We start from the raw sequence: 19,927 nt of genomic DNA, 5'->3' as shown, positions 1-19,927 counted from the left end.
CTCATGGCCAAGACCTTCAGGTAGGAGGTCCAATGTCCTCCCTGGCAAGAGCCACCTTCTGCAGATGGCACTGCCTGGCATTATAGGCAGGGCTTTGTTTTGTAGCAGGACCTCCTTTGACTATTAGGCCACACACCCCTGATGTAGCCAATCCTCCTGGAGCTTACAGCAGGCCCTGTGAGAAGAGCCCTGTCAGGAATTTTAGCAGGACCTCCTTTGACTATTAGGCCACACACCCCTGATGTAGCCAGTCCTCCTGGAGCTTACAGCAGGCCCTGTGAGAAGAGCCCTGTCAGGAATTCTAGCAGGGGCTCCTTTGACTATTAGGCCACACACCCCTGATGTAGCCAATCCTCCTGGAGCTTACAGCAGGCCCTGTGAGAAGAGCCCTGTCAGGAATTCTAGCAGGGGCTCCTTTGACTATTAGGCCACACACCCCTGATGTAGCCAATCCTCCTGGAGCTTTCAGTAGGCCCTGTATTAAGAGCTCTGTAAACTCCAGGAGGATTGGCGACATCAGGGGTGTGTGGCCTAATAGGCAAAGGAGTTCCTGCTACAAAAAAAAAAAAAGAGCCCTGATTATGGTGGTACAAAGAACTGACAAGGTTTTGGGTCTTTAAATACAGCAAGGGTGAATTTCCATCTTTTGGGGGACAAAGGGACAGTAAAGGATTATTTCTCAGTGGACCCCCATCTTGTTTTTCCTCTCATGTTCTGGAGACCAGCAGGGGTTTCAGTCAGAGGAAAGGCTGCACACCCAGCAGGTTCCGCTGAGATTCACACCATGCTTGTGTGAATAGGCAGGTGCAAACCACCCCCCCAGGAGGTTTTACGGTGACCTTTTGTGGCCCAGAAGTGTTTCAATGTGACCCACATGGAAAACTGGTGTGTTCGGCAGCAGAGACCTCAGCTCCCACCCCAGCGGGCAGTGCTGCGACTCACACCAGAAGGCTGCTGAAGCACATTTGGGCCTCGCTTAGCAGGAGAAAAGAGATTATGTCGTCAAAGGCTTTGTGAGACGGGACGTTTCACCAGCAACCGTGACTGACGTCCTCAGAGGTGTAACCCAGAAAACTAGGAGTTTTCTGAGGATGCCAGTCACAGCTGCTGGCGAAACGTCCGGTCTCACGATGCCAAGACCACAGCCACGCAGCCTGGAAAATCCACAACAACCAAAAGAAAAGAGATTGCTGGAGCGGAGTGATTTTCTTAGTCAGGCTTCAGCTGCCCAGGTGCCAGGACTCAGAAAACCTGAGAAAATCCGCCGCCACCGCTACGGACATATAAACCTGCTGTTCATACCGAAAGAACGCTGGGGCTGGATGGGATTGCCAGCTCTTCTCCTGGCAGGGTTTGTGCATTTTGGAAAATGGCTGCATGAGCAGAGTGAAGCTTTTCCTGTTGCCGTATCTTGCTTGGCACAGTGAAGCTCGGGAGCCCTGCCGGAAAAAACGCTGGCACCCTCTAAAGACAACTGCCCCAGCATGGTTGCAAGCAGAGGAGAGACCTTGCACTGCTACTGGTCCCATTTGCTCCCCCCACCCCACCATGACTCCCCTGCACACACAGCCCTCTGAGCCTCTGCCTCTTCCCCCACGCTGCACCCACCCCTCTCTGCTGCTCGGTGCCCACTGGCACCCTGAGACCTGGCTGCCGTGTTTTCTCGAGCTTGTCGGTGCACAATCAGTCACAAGTGAGCATGGGGAGATTCAGGCGCTGCCTGCAGACTCGTCCGGATAGGAGAATCTCAGAGTGAGCACAACAACTGGCACTTGCCAGCTTCAGTGAAGGACAATGCTGTATCGCTGCATGAAAGATTTGTGAAGGAGACAGAATCTGAGTGGCCTCTATGGTTATACGCAGGGGTGGAATTCTAGCAGGAGCTCCTTTGCATATTAGACCACACACCCCTGATGTAGCCAATCCTCTAAGAGCTTACAAAAAAGAGCCTTGTAAGCTCTTGGAGGATTGGCTACATCAGGGGTGTGTGGCCTAATATGCAAAGAAGAAGATATTGGATTTATATCCCGCCCTCCACTCCGAAGAGTCTCAGAGCGGCTCACAATCTCCTTTACCTTCCTCCCCCAAAACAGACACACTGTGAGGTGGGTGGGGCTGGAGAGGGCTCTCACAGCAGCTGCCCTTTCAAGGACAACCTCTGCCAGAGCTATGGCTGACGCAAGGCCATGCTAGCAGGTGCAAGTGGAGGAGTGGGGAATCAAACCTGGTTCTCCCAGATAAGAGTCCGCACACTTAACCACTACACCAAACTGGCTCTCCTGCCAATGAGCTCCTGCTAGAATTCCACCCCTGATAAGAGGAGTGACACCAGCTAGCGTCCTCCCCTCTGCACAACTAGAGACAGAAGAGCTGCCAGCCCTTTGCCTATCCACATCAGTCCCCATTAATCAACCCAGGAGGAAGATCCCTGCAGATCCTAGCAAGGAAGACCTGATCACAATACTCCCTTCCCTCTGGGGCTGGTGGGGGACCCAGTGGAGCAGTGACCTTTCCTTTCCCACGTATCAATGTGCAGAAGCACAGGATGTGCTGGAAATGCACGCAGATCTTAGCCTTGCAAAGCCCCCCAGAGATAGCAAGCCACGCCCCCAACTCAAACTCGCCAAAGGGACACTTGTGAAGCCAAGATCTGCATGAACCGCTCTCCGGGTTGGCAAATGACCGACCTAGACGTAGCTCTGAAATCCACGCTCGTCACAGGTGGGTCCCAGAGGAACCGTTTCCTGAGCTGTCCTTCCTTTGGACTACTGCTGGCCTTTCTGTGGAGGGCTGGGAATGTGAGTCGGCTGCTTGGATATCAGCCACGGGGGCCACAAAGAGGCTGCTGGTGAAGCGTGGGAGTCCTTCTGGCCCTCTGGGCTGTGTTTATTTGGCACCGTTTGGCAGGGATGGTGCTGCTGGCGTGATGGACGCCCGAACCCCAGCAGGACCCTCCTGCCGTGTCTTTAGAGCATAGCGGAAGTGGAAAACAGGGCTGGGCTTTACCAAGCCACAAGAAAAGTCTTCTGGGCTTTGTGGAGCAGGAACGGGCACCTGCGGCGGGTGGGATTCTTTTAAAGTGATCGAGTGCTTGTCCGTGGCATCCGGCAGGCGCCTCTTCCTCCTCCTCCTCCTCCTGCTGCAGCAGCTTGGCTCTTTCCTCCAGCTGGCTCCGGGGCCTCAAGTCTCGAAGTACTTGTAGATCTGGGCCACGTACTGCATCACGCTCTGCCAGTCGGGGCGGTCCGTGTACATTATCTCGCTGAGTTCCTGTGGCAGGGGTGGAGACAGGTTTAGAATTCGGGGCGGGGGGAGGCAGAAGCAGATCATGCATTTCTGCTGCAGCAAGGAACGGGAACAGTCACTAACATACAGACCCAAGCCCAGACCGAGCAGATGGAAGCCCATCTGGCCCAGCATCCTGTTACAAAGAGTGGGCGACATCGCACTTCTGGCAAGTCTGCAGGGACACCTTGGAATTTGCTGCCGGAGGATGCAGTGAAGGGCCACAGGTATGGATGGCTTTAAAAGGGATCAGACAGATTCACAGAGGAAAGATCTATCCATGCCTATGAGCCATGGTAACTAAAGGGAACCTCCATGTTCAGAGACATTATACCTCTGAATCCCAAAGCCAGGAGGCAATATCAGGGGAAGGCCTCAGACTCTGTGCCCTGACCCTCCAGGGGAACTGGTTGGCCATTCTGTGAGACAGGAGGCTGGACAAGATGAACCACTGGTCTGATCCAGCAAGACTCTTGTTGGCCCTCCAGAGGACTTGGTTGGCCACTGCATGAGACAAGATGGACCCTTGGTCTGATCCAGCAGGACTCTTCTGATGTTCTTATGAAGGCCTCGACCTCAATGCCCTGTTGTTGGCCCTCCAGAGGACTTGGTTGGCCACTGTATAAGACAGGAGGCTAGACAAGATGGACCCCTGGTCTGATCCAGCAGGACTCTTGTTGGCCCTCCATAGGACTTGGTTGGCCACTGTATAAGACAGGAGGCTAGACAAGATGGGCCACTGGTCTGATCCAGCAGGACTCTTGTTGGCCCTCCAGAGGACTTGGTTGGCCACTGTATAAGACAGGAGGCTAGACAAGATGGGCCACTGGTCTGATCCAGCAGGACTCTTGTTGGCCCTCCAGAGGACTTGGTTGGCCACTGTATAAGACAGGAGGCTAGACAAGATGGACCCCTGGTCTGATCCAGCAGGACTCTTGTTGGCCCTCCATAGGACTTGGTTGGCCACTGTATAAGACAGGAGGCTAGACAAGATGGACCCCTGGTTTGATCCAGCAGGACTCTTGTTGGCCCTCCAGAGGACTTGGTTGGCCACTGTGTAAGACAGGAGGCTAGACAAGATGGACCCCTGGTTTGATCCAGCAGGACTCTTGTTGGCCCTCCAGAGGACTTGGTTGGCCACTGTATGAGACAGGAGGCTAGATAAGATGGACCCCTGGTCTGATCCAGCAGGACTCTTCTGATGTTCTTATGAAGGCCCCGACCTCAATGCCCTGTTGTTGGCCCTCCAGAGGACATGATTGGCCACTGCATGAGACAGGAGGCTGGGATTCTATCCTTATAACACAGGGGTCGCCAACGGTAGCTCTCCAGATGTTTTTTTGCCTACAACTCCCATCAGCCCTAGCCAGCATGGCCAATAGCTGGGGCTGATGGGAGTTGTAGGCAAAAAACATCTGGAGAGCTACCGTTGGCCACCCCTGTTATAACAGAAGGAAATCCAACAAAGGACGTTTTCTTCATCTAGGCCTTATTATTTTCTTCCTGTTGGCAGCTGTTCTAGACATAAGAGCCCAGCCAGGGAGAGCAGTTGGCAGCAATACGCCCTCTAAGCTGTGGAGTCTTGTGAGCTGAAATTCTACTTTGTGAGCTACTGGCATTCAAGTAGTGAGCTAGCTCGCACTAACTCAGCTTAGAGGGAACACTGGTTGGCAGCCCTTTCAAAGAGCAGCAAGTGGGAAGGGCAGAGACAGACGCAATCCTTGTCATACAATATTACCCTTCCCCCCCCCCCCGCCCCAGCCTTGAAAGAGAAGCCAAGAGAGAGCAGCCGCACCTCAGTGAGGCTAAAGGGAGTTTCCTGGTTTCTCTCTGGGATTATCCAAAACCAGGGCTTGTTTTGCAAGCAGGAACTCCTTTGCATATTAGGCTACGCCCCCCCCTGATATAGCCAATCCTTCAAGAGCTCACAGGGCTCTTCTTACAGGGCCTACTGTAAGCTCCAGGAGGATTGGCTACATCAGGGGTTTGTGGCCTAATATGCAAAGGAGTTCTTGCCCTGTCCGAAACTACCAAGAGGGGGCTCGCAGTCCCTGAGAGCAAGGAAAGGCATGAGAAATGCGCTGAGAGAAGGACATGTGGGAGTGGCACGAAGGGGGCAGAGGCAGTGCAGGGAAGACACAGGGAGCAGCACAGGTTTGAAGAAGAAGATAAGAAGATACTGGATTTATACCCTGCCCTCCACTCTGAATCTCAGAGTCTCAGAGCAGCTTACAATTTCCTTTACTTTCCCCCCCCACTCCCACAACAGACACCCTGTGAGGTGGGTGGGGCTGAGAGAGCTCTCACAGCAGGTGCCCTTTCAAGAACAACTCCTACGAGAGCTATGGCTGACCCAAGGGCCATTCCAGCAGCTGCAAGTGGAGGAGTGGGGGATCAAACCTGATTCTCCCAGAGTTAGAGTCCATGCACTTAACCACTGCACCAAACTGGCCCTCTGGGAGAAGGCGTGGGAGGGGAAGGCTGCAGCTTCTCTTTGCAGTCAGCCTTACGTGTTGCAGATGGAGGGGACGGCCCAGCGAGCTTATGGCTGACCCGAAGCCCGAATCGGGGCCTTTCCAGCTGCCACTGTGCAGCCGCTCCGATTCCAACACCTCTCAAAGGCAACCGGCGTCTCTGAGCAGGAGGGAAAGAAAGCAGCCGGGCGAGGGGAAAAGGCAGGCATGAAGGAATCCGGGGGCTTCATCTGTCTCCTGCTGAGCTCTGCAGAGCAGCTGGCTCAGGCCTCCTTGCTGCTGGGCTGCTACTGCCTCCTGCTTTGGGGAGTTTCCTGACGTTCCCAGGAAGTCCTGGGGAAGCAGAGCTTCTCTCTGATGTCCAGCCGGACCCTTCACATTCGAGCTTCGGGGGAACGTGACGGCTCTCGTCTTTCCTGCCGCAGCGACCGGGGACCGCTGCCAGGAACAACAGGCGCTCTGCCGGAAGGGCTGTTTACGTGCTGGCCGGGCTTCCGAGGAGCAGGCAGCAGCCAAAGCTCATTAAATCTCAGCCTTAAACCTTTTCAAGAAATGAGATTTTATTTTTAAACGGGGCAGTGGGGGGTGGTGAGACGGGGTAGGATAAATGGGCGGAAGGGAAGCTCGATGGAAACTCATATGTCCTCAAGAAGAAGAAGAAGAATTGCAGATTTATACCCCGCTCTTCTCTCTGAATCAGAGACTCAGAGCGGCTTACAATCTCCTATATCTTCTCCCCCCACAACAGACACCGTGAGGTGGGTGGGGCTGAGAGGGCTCTCACAGCAGCTGCCCTTTCAAGGACAACTCCTGCAATAGCTGTGGCTAACCCAAGGCCATTCCAGCAGGTGCAAGTGGAGGAGTGGGAAATCAAACCCGGTTCTCCCAGATAAGAGTCTGCACACTTAACCACTACACCAAACTAGCTCTCTCATCATTTCATGCATCCCAGAAGGACCACGAGCAGTTACGAGCTAATGCGACTGTGGGCCGGTTCACACAACCAAGGAACTGGCCCTGCAGACGTGCAGAGTTCAGTGGGCTATACACGCTTCCAAGCAGCCTGCTGATGGCTCTGTTGTCAGGTGACAGGTGGATGCCAGAGAGGAAGCAAGAAAGGTGGGAGGACAGCTAAGGAACTCGCACAGTCGGCAAGGTGGAAAACAAGATGCAGGAACCTTCAGAAATGGGTCCTGTGTGATCCTGACCTGAATAGCCCCGGCAAGCCCTATCTCATCAGATCTTGGAAGCTAAACAGAATCTACGCTGTCAAGTACATGGAAGGGAGACCTCCTTGGAATACCAGGACTGGGAGGCAGGGGCAGGCTGTATCAAGTCACTTCTCTGAATGTCCTCCATGCCCCACCAGAAGTCACCACCATGCACACACACACACACCAAAAAATACCAAAAAGAGAAGAAAAGGTTCCCCTCTGGAACACAGCAGGCAGTTGGGGACTTCTTCAAGGAAGAGACCGGCGCAAAGGCCAGGCTGTTTGTTGACCCCACCCCAGTCTGGCCCACAAGCCTTGAGACCAAATCATGTCTGGAGAAACCCATGGGCCGTCTGGGTAGAGGAATCCCTCTGGAAACCTGGCAGAACACAGATGCCCTGGAAGCTTCAGGCACACAGCCACATGTGACCTACCATGTGTGACCCCGAGATTCCCATTTTGACTTCAGCTCCCTTCTCAGAGGCTGGAAAACAGCCTGAACTAGGAATGTGCCCAGATGTTACTGCCAGACTGTTTCAATCAGAAAATTCCATTTTCTGCCAGAGGCTCTCTAAATATTTTGGGACAAAAATTGCAGTCCCCACCCCCTGCCCCCCAGCACCAACCTTGCTAAATTAAATTCAACAGAATTACTACCATTAAAATATATATCACCCTGTTCTGGCTATAAGTATAAACAAATTAATCAGGAAATGCCAGCGGTGAAAACAGGTGAAATGAAAAGCTCAAAACAACAAAAACAAATGAAGCAAAGCAAAAATGGGAGGGGGGGGAGGGGAAGAAGGCAGATTTGTACTCCTGAGCCTGGACCAGAAACAACGGCTTTGATCAAAAGACTTGCGTGCAGCAGTCGCTGCCGTATCAGGGACAGGTGAGCCCATGGAGGACCCCCGCATCTGCAGTAGTGCTACGCAGCACAGATGTGAGCCATTCAGCAGGAGTCAAGAGAAGCTGCAGACCTGAAAAATCTCAGATTTTCATTTTAAAAACCGAAGACGACGACGATTGCAGGACAACTCTTGCCGGAGCTATGGCTGACTCAAAGCCATTCCAGCAGGTGCTAGTGGAGGAGTGGGGAATCAAACCTGGTTCTCCCAGAAAAGTCTGCACACTTAATCACTGCATCAAGCCACTACACTAAACCAAAGAAGCAGCATTTGCAGCCCTGGCGGGAACTGAGGTCCATCTGAGAGTGCCTGGGCTAATAAGCGGGGAAGGAATGGGAGCAGAAAGCAACTGTGCAAAGCGAATCATGTGAGAGAAGAGAAACACAGCACACACGATGCAATGTGTAAAAAGCAAGCAAGGTGCAGAAGCCCGGCTTTTGCTGGCGCAGAAGCACTCCGAGTGCTACATGGAAATGACTGATTCATGTGTGGGGGCTATGAGAATGTGGGCTTTGCGGAGAAAGGTGATGCTCAGTGCGGAAAGCTCCCAGCTACGGTGGGGACGGTTTGCAAGCTCAAAAATTTACTAGGTGTTATTTTTTATTTCTTACAAAAGGGACAGCAGGCTGGCTCAAACGCTCTCGAGGGAACAAAGAAGCGAGCTCGCTGCTTTCTGGGCAGCCACCGAACTTAATGAAAGCAACGATGGACCAGTTTCTGAAACTATCTTCCTTGAGACTCAGGTTAAAAGCAAACCTTCCATTGGACCTTTCTGCAAAAAAAAAAAAAGTTGGGAAACTGCCTGCCTCCCCGAGCTCCTGGCTGGCCTGTCGCTTCCTTGCAGGTTCTGGCCTCTTCTCCCTGCCCTCCCCCCCCTTTCCTCCCCCCCTGGAACAAAAGGAACTTACCAAGCTGGGTTTGATGCCTACGCTCTCAGCTGCTTGGAATGCCAAAAGGAGATTTCTTTTCTGCGAAAATAAGATTGAGATGGGGGAATGTCAGGTTGCTGGTCTCTAACGGGGTGACCAAACTGTGGCTCGGGAGCAATGTTCCCTCTAAGCTGCAGAGTCTTGCGAGCAAACATTTTACTTAGTGAGCTACTGGCATTAAAGTTGTGAGCCACTGCATAAATTAGTGTGCTTTGGGGGCATCCTTCCTGAGCTAAGACAAAAATGTGTGAACTGGAGGCTAAAAATCTGTGAGCTAGCTCACGCTAACTCAGCTTAGTTACACTTAGTAACCCTGCTCGGGAGACACATGTGGCTCTTTCACACATATTGTGAGGCTCTCAAAGCCCTGTTGGCCAGCTAGAAGAAAGCATTTGTCTCTTTAAATTGCTTCTCCAAGTCAAGCCAGCCAGCAGCTTGGAGAAAACATTTAAAATTAAAGTTGCTCTCTTTCCACCTCTCCCATCTATTTGTTTTCTTTCCACCTTTCTTTCAAGTTTTCCTTCCTCTTTTGCAGCTCCTCAAATCTCTGATATTTATTCTATGTGGCATTAAGCAAGTTTGGCCACCCCTGGTCTCTAAGTTGCTGCTGGACTCAAATCTAGTTCAAATTAAGCCCCCAAATCCTGTATTCCCTTGAAAACCTGCAGCCCATTATTCCAAAACCCAGCATTCTTAGGAAGGCAAATGTCAGTCACAAACACTTGCTGCTGTACATACTAAACACAACTATTGTTTCAATAGTGATTTATATTAGCCGCTACTGATATTACATTTTGGAGTCGGCTACTTGATCTAGGTCACTCTGCCCTTAGGAGATAATCGAGTCCAGTAGCTCTGAATCACTTTACTGACGCGGAAAAAAGACCCTCCTTATTCAAGTTTATGGTGTTGGAAAAGTCTACCAGTGCTTAATCAGTTAAGGGGAAAGAAGGACATTCTAAACTTGATGTTCTATGTTAAAACAATTTAAACTAATTGTTTTTATTTTTAAAAAAACAAGGTTGTAATCAGGGCTTTTTTTAGCAGGAACTCCTTTGCATATTAGGCCCCACCCATCTGATGTAGCCAATCCTTCTGGAGCTTACAATAGACCCTGTATGAACAGCCCTGTAATCTCTTGGAGGATTGGCTACTTCAAGGGGTGGGTGGCCTAATATGCAAAGGAGTTCCTGCTACAAAAAAAAAGGCCCTGGTTGTAACGTAACAGAAGGAGGGAGGTTTTATAAAGGAAGCTGGAATGTGGTATACTACGCTATTTATTGTACCTATTATCTTGCTATTTGTGGTCTTCTATGTTTGTAATGCATTTGCCACAAAGTTTATGGTCTATCATGCGTTGATATTAACAATGGTCAGAATTGGGAAGACGAGAGCTATTTTCCCTCTCGAACTTGAGAGCAGTGGTCCTTAAGAATATAAATTGGCTCCCCTGAGTCTTACACAAGAGGAAGGCTATGAGGGGCCTAGAAGGAAGATCTGGTCTGCTTAGCCAAGGACAGGAGCCCGCTCTGACAATCACGCTCCCCTGAACTCCACTGGTTCCATTTCTGAAGAGAGAAATGTGACAGGTTCGAGCCTGAAACTACCCCCACCTCGCAGAGCAGGAAATCCAGACCACAATTTAAAAATGACACCTGCTTTCCTATTCAAAACATTAAGGGAAGCAAATTATTCAAGCATGCAAAGGAAATAAGTGATTGTGCACGAGCACCCAGGTGTATGGGTGCGGCTGGAGGAGAAATGTGTGCAAAACGCAGGTTGATTTCTGGGTAGGGTTTTTTCGGGGGAGGGGGGGAGAAGAAGAGATTGAATTTATACCCTGCCCTTCTCTTGGAGTCTCAGAGTGGCTGACAGTCTTCCTTTCCTACCTCTCCCCACAGCAGGCATCCTGTGAGGTAGGTGGGGCTGAGAGAGCTCTGAAAGAACAGCTCTGAGAGAACTAGAACTGACCCAAGGTCACTCCAGCAGCTGCATGTGGAGGAATGGGGAATCGAACCCAGCTCTCCAGATTAGAGTCCACCACTCTTAACCACTACACCACAGCTGGCTCTCAGAAAAACGAGCAAGAGCAATCCATGTAAAACAATCTGTATTTATTGCCAAGTTGGAAAAAAAATTCGGTTCTTTCTTAAATTTAGCAAGCTTCTAGTCCTCATGGATGCCACAGAGGGGTAAGCTTGCTGGCTGAGAGCAAGGTAGCCCTAAGGGGTAAAGCGGAAAGCCCAGCCTTTCTAAAGAAGGCCCACAAAGGTTAACCACTACAAGAAGAAGAAGACTGCAGATTTATACCCTGCCCTTCTCTCTGAATCACAGCGGCTTACAATCTCCTATATCTTCTCCCCCCACAACAGACACCATGTGAGGTGGGTGGGGCTGAGAGGGCTCTCTCAGCAGCTGCCCTTTCAAGGACAACCTCTGCCAGAGCTATGGCTGGGAAAAGAACTTTAAGAGAGGGAGCCCAGCAGGGTATAATAGCATACAGCCCACCCTCCAAAGTGGCCATTTTCTCCAAAAGAACTGATCCATGTCACCTGGAACAAGCCTAACCTGGAGGTTAGCAACAGGGACCTGAACCAAACATGCCATAGAAATTAAGGGTAATAGTCAAGACCAATGTTCCCTCTAATCTGCAGAGTCTTGTGAGCAAAAATTCTACTTTGTGAGCTACTGGCATTAAAGCTGTGAGCAACCGCAAAAATTAGTGTGCACTGGGGTCATCCTTCCTGAGTGAAGGACAAAAAAATGTGTGAGCTGGAGCCTAAAAACCTGTGAGCTAGCTCACGCTAACTCAGCTTAGAGGGAACACTGGTCATGACTAGAGTTGCAACCTGACCAAAGAAATCTCAGCCAGTCAATTCTACGAGTTCATCAATCAATTAAATGAGGGAAAAGGAATGCTTTGGTTCTTTCCGGTGACTCAAGGGTATGCTACAGCAGGCTGCTTCTTTGAAGAGGTGCTCCCACACGAAAGAAAATGCTTCTTCTAAGTTGGAGCTGGCACGTTTTAGAAGACCTGATTTTAAAAATAAACTTAAAAAAAAGAAAGAAGAAGAAACGCCCTGGTGCTCAGTCAACCCTGGACCTCTTTTCAGCAAATCAAAATGTTCAAGGGAGGGGCTGTAGTTCAGCGGTAGAGTGCTTCCTTTGCATGCAGAAGGTGCCAGGTTCAATTCCTGCCATCTCCAGTTACGGGATCTCTGATAGCAGGTGTTGGGAAAGGCTCTTCTTTGCCTTCAACCCTGGGCTGCCAGTTAGAGCGGACGAGACTGAACTTCGTGTATCCATGAGCAACAATTCCAAGCCCTGCTTTTCTGCTTTCAGTCACGGTGTGTGTGTGTGTGTGTCAGTCAAAGGGCACAGAATCTGCCCAGGCTCCATCCCAGGCATCTCCAGTTAAAGGATTGCAGGCTGCCTGGGATGCTCGAGAGCAGCTGCCAGTCAGAGTAAGCAATACCGGGAAGATCAATACTCTGATTCAGTATAAGGCATTTTCTTATGTTGGTGATGAATCCAACTGATTAACTGGGGGCTCACTCACCTTGTCTTGGCTGCTGAGCTCCTGGAAGGGAATGTGTGCAGGCAGGTAGGTGTGGAGGAGCGCGCAAAAGGCCAGGCCATCGCTCCAGCTGCTGCTGAAGTTGGTGATGTCGATATTCTGGGGAGGGAGAGAAGAAGGAAGGAGGTAAATCAGGTGTGTCGAACTCACTTGTTATGAGGGCTGAATCTGACATGAATGAAAGCTTGTCATAAAATGTAATGCCAGGCAGCAGAGATATAGACTTTATAAAGGATACAGACAAACACAAAGATATTTTTAAAAACTTAAAACATGCTAAAAAGATTAGGATTCTTGCAGTGTTTTGTTTATTTAACAGTCTCTGATAACTGACACCTCTTGCTCTGAATTATTGCATCAAAATCTGGAGACAATGTCTGTGCTGTAGCAATCCTGAGTATGCTGTTCAGGTGTGCATCTATAAGTTGCAAACCTACTTTTGATTCCCTAGCATTCATTACAGAAATCTCATGGTCAATGCTTTGATCCTAAGACCCAGAGGAAAATATGAAACGGCTGAGCATTACAAGCTTTTGTACATAACTTGCTTCATGTGCTGGTCAACCAATGGAGAAAACAGAGGTTTTGCTCTGTAGCTTGGTTGAGCAAGCCTGGCAAAGCAAGCTGTGATGCAGAAGGAAGCAAGAGAGGGAGAAGGAAGCAGACGACAGTGAGTTGTTTGTGGGCCTGATAGGAGCCCTCCAGGGGCCTAATCCAGTCCACAGGTTGCACATTTGACATCCCTGAGATAAATGGTATCCAGTCAGTTTTGTCTGTATTCTGCTTTCTCAGTGCTCAGTTCCCCGTGAAAGATTGGACAAGGGACAGCTGGGGAGCTGAGGAAGTTCCCCATATGGCTGCAGCTGCACAGCAAGTGCCATCCCATGAAGCCCAGCCTTTGTCTTTAAATTGGGCAAGTTCCTAGTTCTTGTGGGTACATTGTCACACCCTGAAAAAAGAAGACGTTCATGTGCACAGAGCAAGATAATAGTGTGAACAAAGTATCTTTTACTAATCCTCTTGATTTATACCTGTATCACAGATAAATTATATTGTTATGTATTCGTATTAGCTAAGTTAGTCTATAGCAGGGGTAGGGAACGTTGGCTCTCCAGATGTTTTTTGCCTACAACTCTCATCAGCCCCAGCCAGCATGGCCAGTGGTTGGGCTGATGGGAGTTGTAGGCAAAAACATCTGGAGAGCCAATGTTCCCTATCCCAGTCTATATAGTTAGAAATGTTCCTCGACCAAATTGAAAATGACAATCTGGAATAGTTTTATGCAGGTTATAACTATAACATTGAAACACAGTCAACATGGATGACTTTTTATTAACTTGAACTCCACTTCACAATACTGTATTTTATTTTTAATATAGAGCAATTGTAAATATTATATTATATATTATATAAATAGTAAGGGGGGAATGTAATGTTATCATGATAATAAGTACTGTATATTAAGGTATGTAAGAACTTAATGTATGCTGCATTGTATCTTGACTAATTATTTAATAAAATGTTTGTTTCTAAAAAAATAAAAAGACTCCATTGCTAAAGGATCTGTCATCTGATGGCTCCCTAAACATTTCTTTTGTGCAGTACCTTATTTTATGTACTTGTGAGTTTTGCACAGAAATATCATGGATTATCACCTTCTGGCTATGTTTTTAAATTGTCTTTTTTAAACCCTGCTGTCTCTTCCCCACCCCCAAATATCTGCATCTTGAGATTTCACCAGGAGCTCTTTCTCCTTCTTTATTAGCAGACCTTGGTGCACCCAATGAAATTGCTGGGAAACAAGTTTAGGACTGACAAAAGGAAATAACGACTCAATGAGTCATTCAACTGTGGGATTCATTGCAAGGTGAGGTACACTGATAGCCACAAATGTAGATTACTTTAATAGGGGTAAGGCAGGTTCGTAAGAACATAAAAAATGACATATTGGATCAGGCCAATGGCCCATCCCATCCAACACTCTGGGTCACATAGTGGCCAAAACCCAGGTGCCATCAAGAGATCCACCAGCAGGGCCAGAACTCCAGAAGCCCTCCCACTGTTGACCCCCAAGCCCCAAGAATATACAGCACTAACACCCCAGACATAAGATCAGGGAAGCCATGATGGATCAAATCAATGGCCCATCCAGTCCAATGCTCTGCATCACAGTGGCCAAAATCATGGTACCCAGTGGCCAAAACCCAGGACATCCACTAGCAGAGCCAGAACTCCAGAAGCCCTCATGGAGGAGAGGTCCGTCAATGGCTACTAGCTGAGGTGAATTAAGAGAACCTTCATCTACAGAGGCAGCAAACCTCTTAATACCAGAGCTGGGAAGCGGCAGCAGAGTAGGGCCACAGCCTCTGTGCCCTTTTTGTTTGCTCCTCCAGAGTAAATGGTTGGCTGTTTTGTGAAACAAGGTGCTAGACTAGTTGGTCCAGTAATCTGATCCAGCAGGTTTGTCTCATGTTCTTGAAGCTCATGGTCAAATACATTTGCTGGACCTCAAGGAGCACTAGACACTTAGTTTTTCTGCAAAAGACTAATACAGCTACCTCAGTGGATACAGAAAACTCATAATCCTATCCAGAGACATGAGCCACAACAGCTACCTGAAGCCCATAGTCATGCCTTGCCCTACATTTTGCCCGTCTTTAAGGTGCTACTGGACTCTTGCTCATTTCTATTGGACAGAGCCGGGTCTGCCTCCAAGCAGTCCTGTGTCTTTCTGGGCTGCGGATGCACCGAGAAGGTAAAGGAGCCATCAATCCCAATCAGCGGTGTTGACAGGCTGTATGAGGCCTCTTGGACATGAGTCGCCGCAGGACCCCGGCGTGCTGCCTCGATCCAAGCCATTCACAGCAAGGAACAAATTATCTTGATGGAAACAGTTTCATTCCCAAATCTTAATTACCAGCCAGTCTAATTGCATTAAAAAGCTAGGCTGAGATTGGATTATCTCGCTTTGACAAAAGGCACCTCTCATATGGTCATTTCTCAATATGCAGCTTTCAGGAAGGAGAAATCTGCCACTCAGGGACACCCCCCTCCCCGCCATGTCACACCTTAAAAGACACCTGGTGATTTGTGCTGTGGGAGGTGGAGGCTGGCCAGACACCAATGGGGCACCCCCAGTAATTCTGCTCTTCTGGGGGGAATGTTCATGTTGTATCTTTGCGGGATGAGGTGGGGGCACTGTGGCTCTTAAGAACGTAAGAAGAGCCCTGCTGGATCAGACCAATAGTCCGTCTTGTCCAGCATCCTGTCTCACACAGTGGCCAACCGGTTCCTCTGGAGGGCCCACAACAGGGCAGAGAGGCCAAGGCCTTCATAAGAACATCAGAAGAGCCCTGCTGGATCAAACCACTGATCCATCTAGTCCAGCATCTTGTCTCACACAATGGCTAACCAATTCCTCTGGAGGGCCAACAACAGGGCAGAAAGGCTGAGGCCATCATAAGGACATAAGAAGAGCCCTGCTGGATCAGACCAATGGTCCATCTAGTCCAGCATCTTGTCTCACACAGTGGCCAACCAATTCCTCTGGAGGGCCAACAACAGGGCAGAGAGGCTGAGGCCTTCATAAGGACATAAGAAGAGCCCTGCTGGATCAGACCAATGGTCCATCTAGTCCCGCATCTTGTCTCACACAGTGGCCAACCAGTTCCTCTGGAGGGCCCACAACAGGGCAGAGAGGCTAAGGCCTTCATAAGAACATCAGAAGAGCCCTGCTGGATCAAACCACTGATCCATCTAGTCCAGCATCTTGTCTCACACAATGGCTAACCAATTCCTCTGGAGGGCCAACAACAGGGCAGAAAGGCTGAGGCCATCATAAGGACATAAGAAGAGCCCTGCTGGATCAGACCAATGGTCCATCTAGTCCAGCATCTTGTCTCACACAGTGGCCAACCAATTCCTCTGGAGGGCCAACAACAGGGCAGAGAGGCTGAGGCCTTCATAAGGACATAAGTAGAGCCCTGCTGGATCAGACCAATGGTCCATATAGTCCCGCATCTTGTCTCACACAGTGGCCAACCAGTTCCTCTGGAGGGCCAACAACAGGGCAGAGAGGCTGAGGCCTTCATAAGGACATAAGAAGAGCCCTGCTGGATCAGACCAATGGTCCATATAGTCCTGCATCTTGTCTCACACAGTGGCCAACCAATTCCTCTGGAGGGCCAACAACAGGGCAGAGAGGCTGAGGCCTTCATAAGGACATAAGAAGAGCCCTGCTGGATCAGACCAATGGTCCATATAGTCCCGCATCTTGTCTCACACAGTGGCCAACCAGTTCCTCTGGAGGGCCAACATCAGGGCAGAGAGGCCTTCCCCTGATGTTGCCTCCTGGCCCTGGGATTCAGCGGTTGACTGCCTCTGAACGTGGAGGTTGTTCTCAGCCACCGTGGCTAGGAGCAGTCAACAGACTTGTCCTTCATGAATGTATCTAATCCTCTTTTAAAGCTGTTTATTCCTGTGGCCATCACGACATCCTCTGGCAGTGAATGCCACATTTTAATTACTCCCTCTGTAAAGCAGTATTTCCTTATATTTTTCCCTTTTGTCTCCCATGCGCAACTGCATAATTTCAGCTTATTTTATGTGTTGTCAAAGCCTGAGTGGAGCAAAAAGCAGTGCCTGTGGTGGTGAAGGAGGAAAGTGCTGTCAAGTCACAGACAACTTATGGCCACCTGGTAGGGTTTTCATGGCAAGAGGCCAACAGTGGTGGTTTGCCATTGCCTCCCTTTGCTGAACAACCCTGGACTTCCTTAGTGGTCTCCCATCCAAGGATCCAGCAACTCCTGTGAGCTGATGAGATCCAGCTATTCTGGGCTATCCAACTCAGGACTGTTGAGTGTGTTGGTTTGCATGTGCAGGGCTTTTCTTTTTTGTAGCAGGAACTCCTACAGTTTGGTGTAGTGGTTAAGTGCGTGGACTTTTATCTGGGAGAACCGGGTTTGATTCCCCACTCCTCCACTTGCACCTGCTGGAATGGCCTTGGGTTAGCCATAGCTCTCACAGTGGTTGTCCTTGAAAGGGCAGCTGCTGGGAGAGCCCTCTCAGCCCCCCCCCCACCTCACAGGGTGTCTGTTGTGGGAGGAGATGATATAGGAGATTGTAAATCGCTGTGAGTCTCTGATTCAGAGAGAAGGGTGGGGTATAAATCTGCAATTCTTCTTGTTCCTTTGCATATTAGGTCACACACACACTCTGATGTAGCCAATCCTCCAAGAGCTTACAGGGCTCTTAGTACAGGGCCTACTGTAAGCTCCAGCAGGATTGGTTACATCAGGGGTGTGTGGCCTAATATGCAAAGGAGTTCCTGCTACAAAAAAAGCTCCGGGCATGTGTGTTTACTCCTCTACCATGTATGACCTTTGAAGTTGGGGGGGCGGGGAAGCAAGTTTTCCCTTTCTCACAAGTAGGGAGGAATCTGGATTTATCATCTCTGCCATCTTGTTTCCGTTTTGTTTCTTTTTTGCATGAACCAAGCAGGCACAACCTTCTAATTCCTCACATCAATTTCCACCCCGTTAAATCTCACCGCTTTCCACACTATTACAGTGAACAAAGTCATGCAAAGCAAGCCATCAGGTTGGGAACACTGATGATGCAAATAGGTGGGGTGTAACGGCTCACGTTCAGATTTATGTGACTCTTCTTTCACAGCATACAATCCCTTTCCCCTGCCCCGGTTTACTGAATGCACGCTTTGACACCACTCATTTGAAGGAAATTCGTCGCAAAGGAAAAGGGGTTTGAAAGGAGCAGAAATGCAGGCTGGTAGCAAACGAAAAGGCTTGGGACTTATAGAAACAAAAAGAAACAGAAAAGGGCATTCCTTTGGGCGGGTATTTTTGTAGTGCGTGCATCTGGAAGTCATATTGACATCTGGTGACTGACCCCTACTGGAGGCCTGGAGGATATTCAGAGAGCTGGCTGAATAGAGCCCGCCCTTGCCTCCTGACTGCTGGTATTCCAAGGCGGTCTCCCATCCAAGTACTAACCAACCAGAGTCAACCCTGCTCAGCTTCCGAGTTTTTATGAGATTGGGCTTGCCTGGGCTATCTAGGTCAGGGCAGAAAACAGCATTCTTTTTACATCTTCGTAGACGTGTGTTCCAATCCCTGCTCAGCTACTGAACCCAACGGGTTGCGGCTCTCTTCCCCTGCCTAAACAACCTCAGAGGGCTCTTAGGCAGAGAATGTTTTTTTTAAGAGGCTTTTTTATTTTTCGTTACTATTAAGTTATATAACATTGTAGACACGATCGACAAAGCTATAAACTGCTGATGAACAGTGAATGAATTACAAGAGAACATTAACAGTAAAGGTCAAAAACTAAACCACTGAAACCAACAAAAAGGAACAAAAAGGTTTGATGACATGACAAAATACACCCACCACTGGCAAGGGGCATTTAAACTACATCCCTTATAACAATACGCCAGATTCGTTAAAGCAAAGCTAAGCAAGAATATATAGATGGGACTAATGTATCTGAAGAACATCCATTAACTCTAAGAAGGAAAACCGAGACTCCCTGAGTGTTTTCTATAATCCAACGTTGGTCTGACATCTTATCAGTTACAAAACGATCCCATAATTTCCTATACCAACGTGTGATTGAAGGCAAGTCTTTCTTTTCTTCCTATTGGAAGCCAGCACAGCTCCTGCAGTACCAAGAAAGATAAAGATAAGGACTTTACTAGAAGAAGGAATACTGGAAGTTTCCCACAGAGCGATCTGACGGCCCCCAGAACAAGGTCTCTGGCTTCCTGGAGGACAGCTTCGGTACAAAGGTGAAACAAATAAATAGAATCTGATCTTGCGCTTCTGGAATGCGATGCCTAGAAGCCAGCTGGATTGAGGTGTATCCTGTCGGGCTACTGTGATGTTCCCAACATTAAAAGGAATCACAAGAGGGGTGGGGAGGCAGCAGGAAGCCGGTGGGGAACAGAGCATCACCTCCTCCGCTCCTGCACAATGGAGAGGAGGGAGGATCTGAGACCCTGGCCCCACATCCTGCCCTGACCTCTTCCAACAAGCCTGCAAGGATGGGGAAGGTAAGGCGGGCAGGCGCTGTGGAGTGAAGATGGATCCTGAGCACGTCAATATTGACCTTGACTGATGAAGACCCAGGAGGAGATTCAGAGAGCTTACGGGACACCAGGAAATTCGGGAAGGGGAGGGGCGGGACCATAACGATCTCTTTGCCCTGTGCATTTGAGGCAGGATGTTTGAGCAGACAGAGTTCAAACTCTGGTTTGGTATGTTGGGGAATGAAGGCCTAGCTCGACTTGACTCGCCATGAGTCTCCGCTTCAGTCATCTTCCGTTCGATTCATTTATTACGGCAAAAGCCAGCAATATTGTCAGTTCACAGAAATAGCTAAAAAAGAGAGAGTAATAACTTGGAAGTAAAGTCATTGGCATTGAAAGAATTAAACCCTGTGTAGATAGAAAGAAGTTCCAGTATATCTTTAGTTACAAAGGATTTATGTTTTCTAATCGCTAAGCAACACCTAGCCACAGCAT

General features: G+C 49.2%; 1 protein-coding gene across 1 annotated transcript in view; it reads right to left on the bottom strand.

The window, feature by feature from the left end:
- Window positions 1–3,007: 3,007 nt before the first annotated feature.
- SPECC1 (sperm antigen with calponin homology and coiled-coil domains 1) overlaps window positions 3,008–19,927 on the bottom strand; it is a 137,535-nt gene continuing 120,615 nt past the window's right edge. Inside the window, exons 12-14 of the mRNA XM_060258999.1 lie at window positions 12,370–12,486; window positions 8,790–8,849; window positions 3,008–3,270 (exon numbers count right to left, since the gene is read on the bottom strand). Coding sequence (XP_060114982.1) covers window positions 3,181–3,270; window positions 8,790–8,849; window positions 12,370–12,486 — 267 coding nt within the window. The 3' untranslated portion in view covers window positions 3,008–3,180. The remainder of the gene's footprint in view (window positions 3,271–8,789; window positions 8,850–12,369; window positions 12,487–19,927) is intronic.

This window comes from Heteronotia binoei, chromosome 18, assembly GCF_032191835.1.
Source record: "Heteronotia binoei isolate CCM8104 ecotype False Entrance Well chromosome 18, APGP_CSIRO_Hbin_v1, whole genome shotgun sequence".
Lineage (NCBI taxonomy): Eukaryota > Metazoa > Chordata > Lepidosauria > Squamata > Gekkonidae > Heteronotia > Heteronotia binoei.
This window is presented reverse-complemented; position numbering and strand designations above follow the sequence as displayed.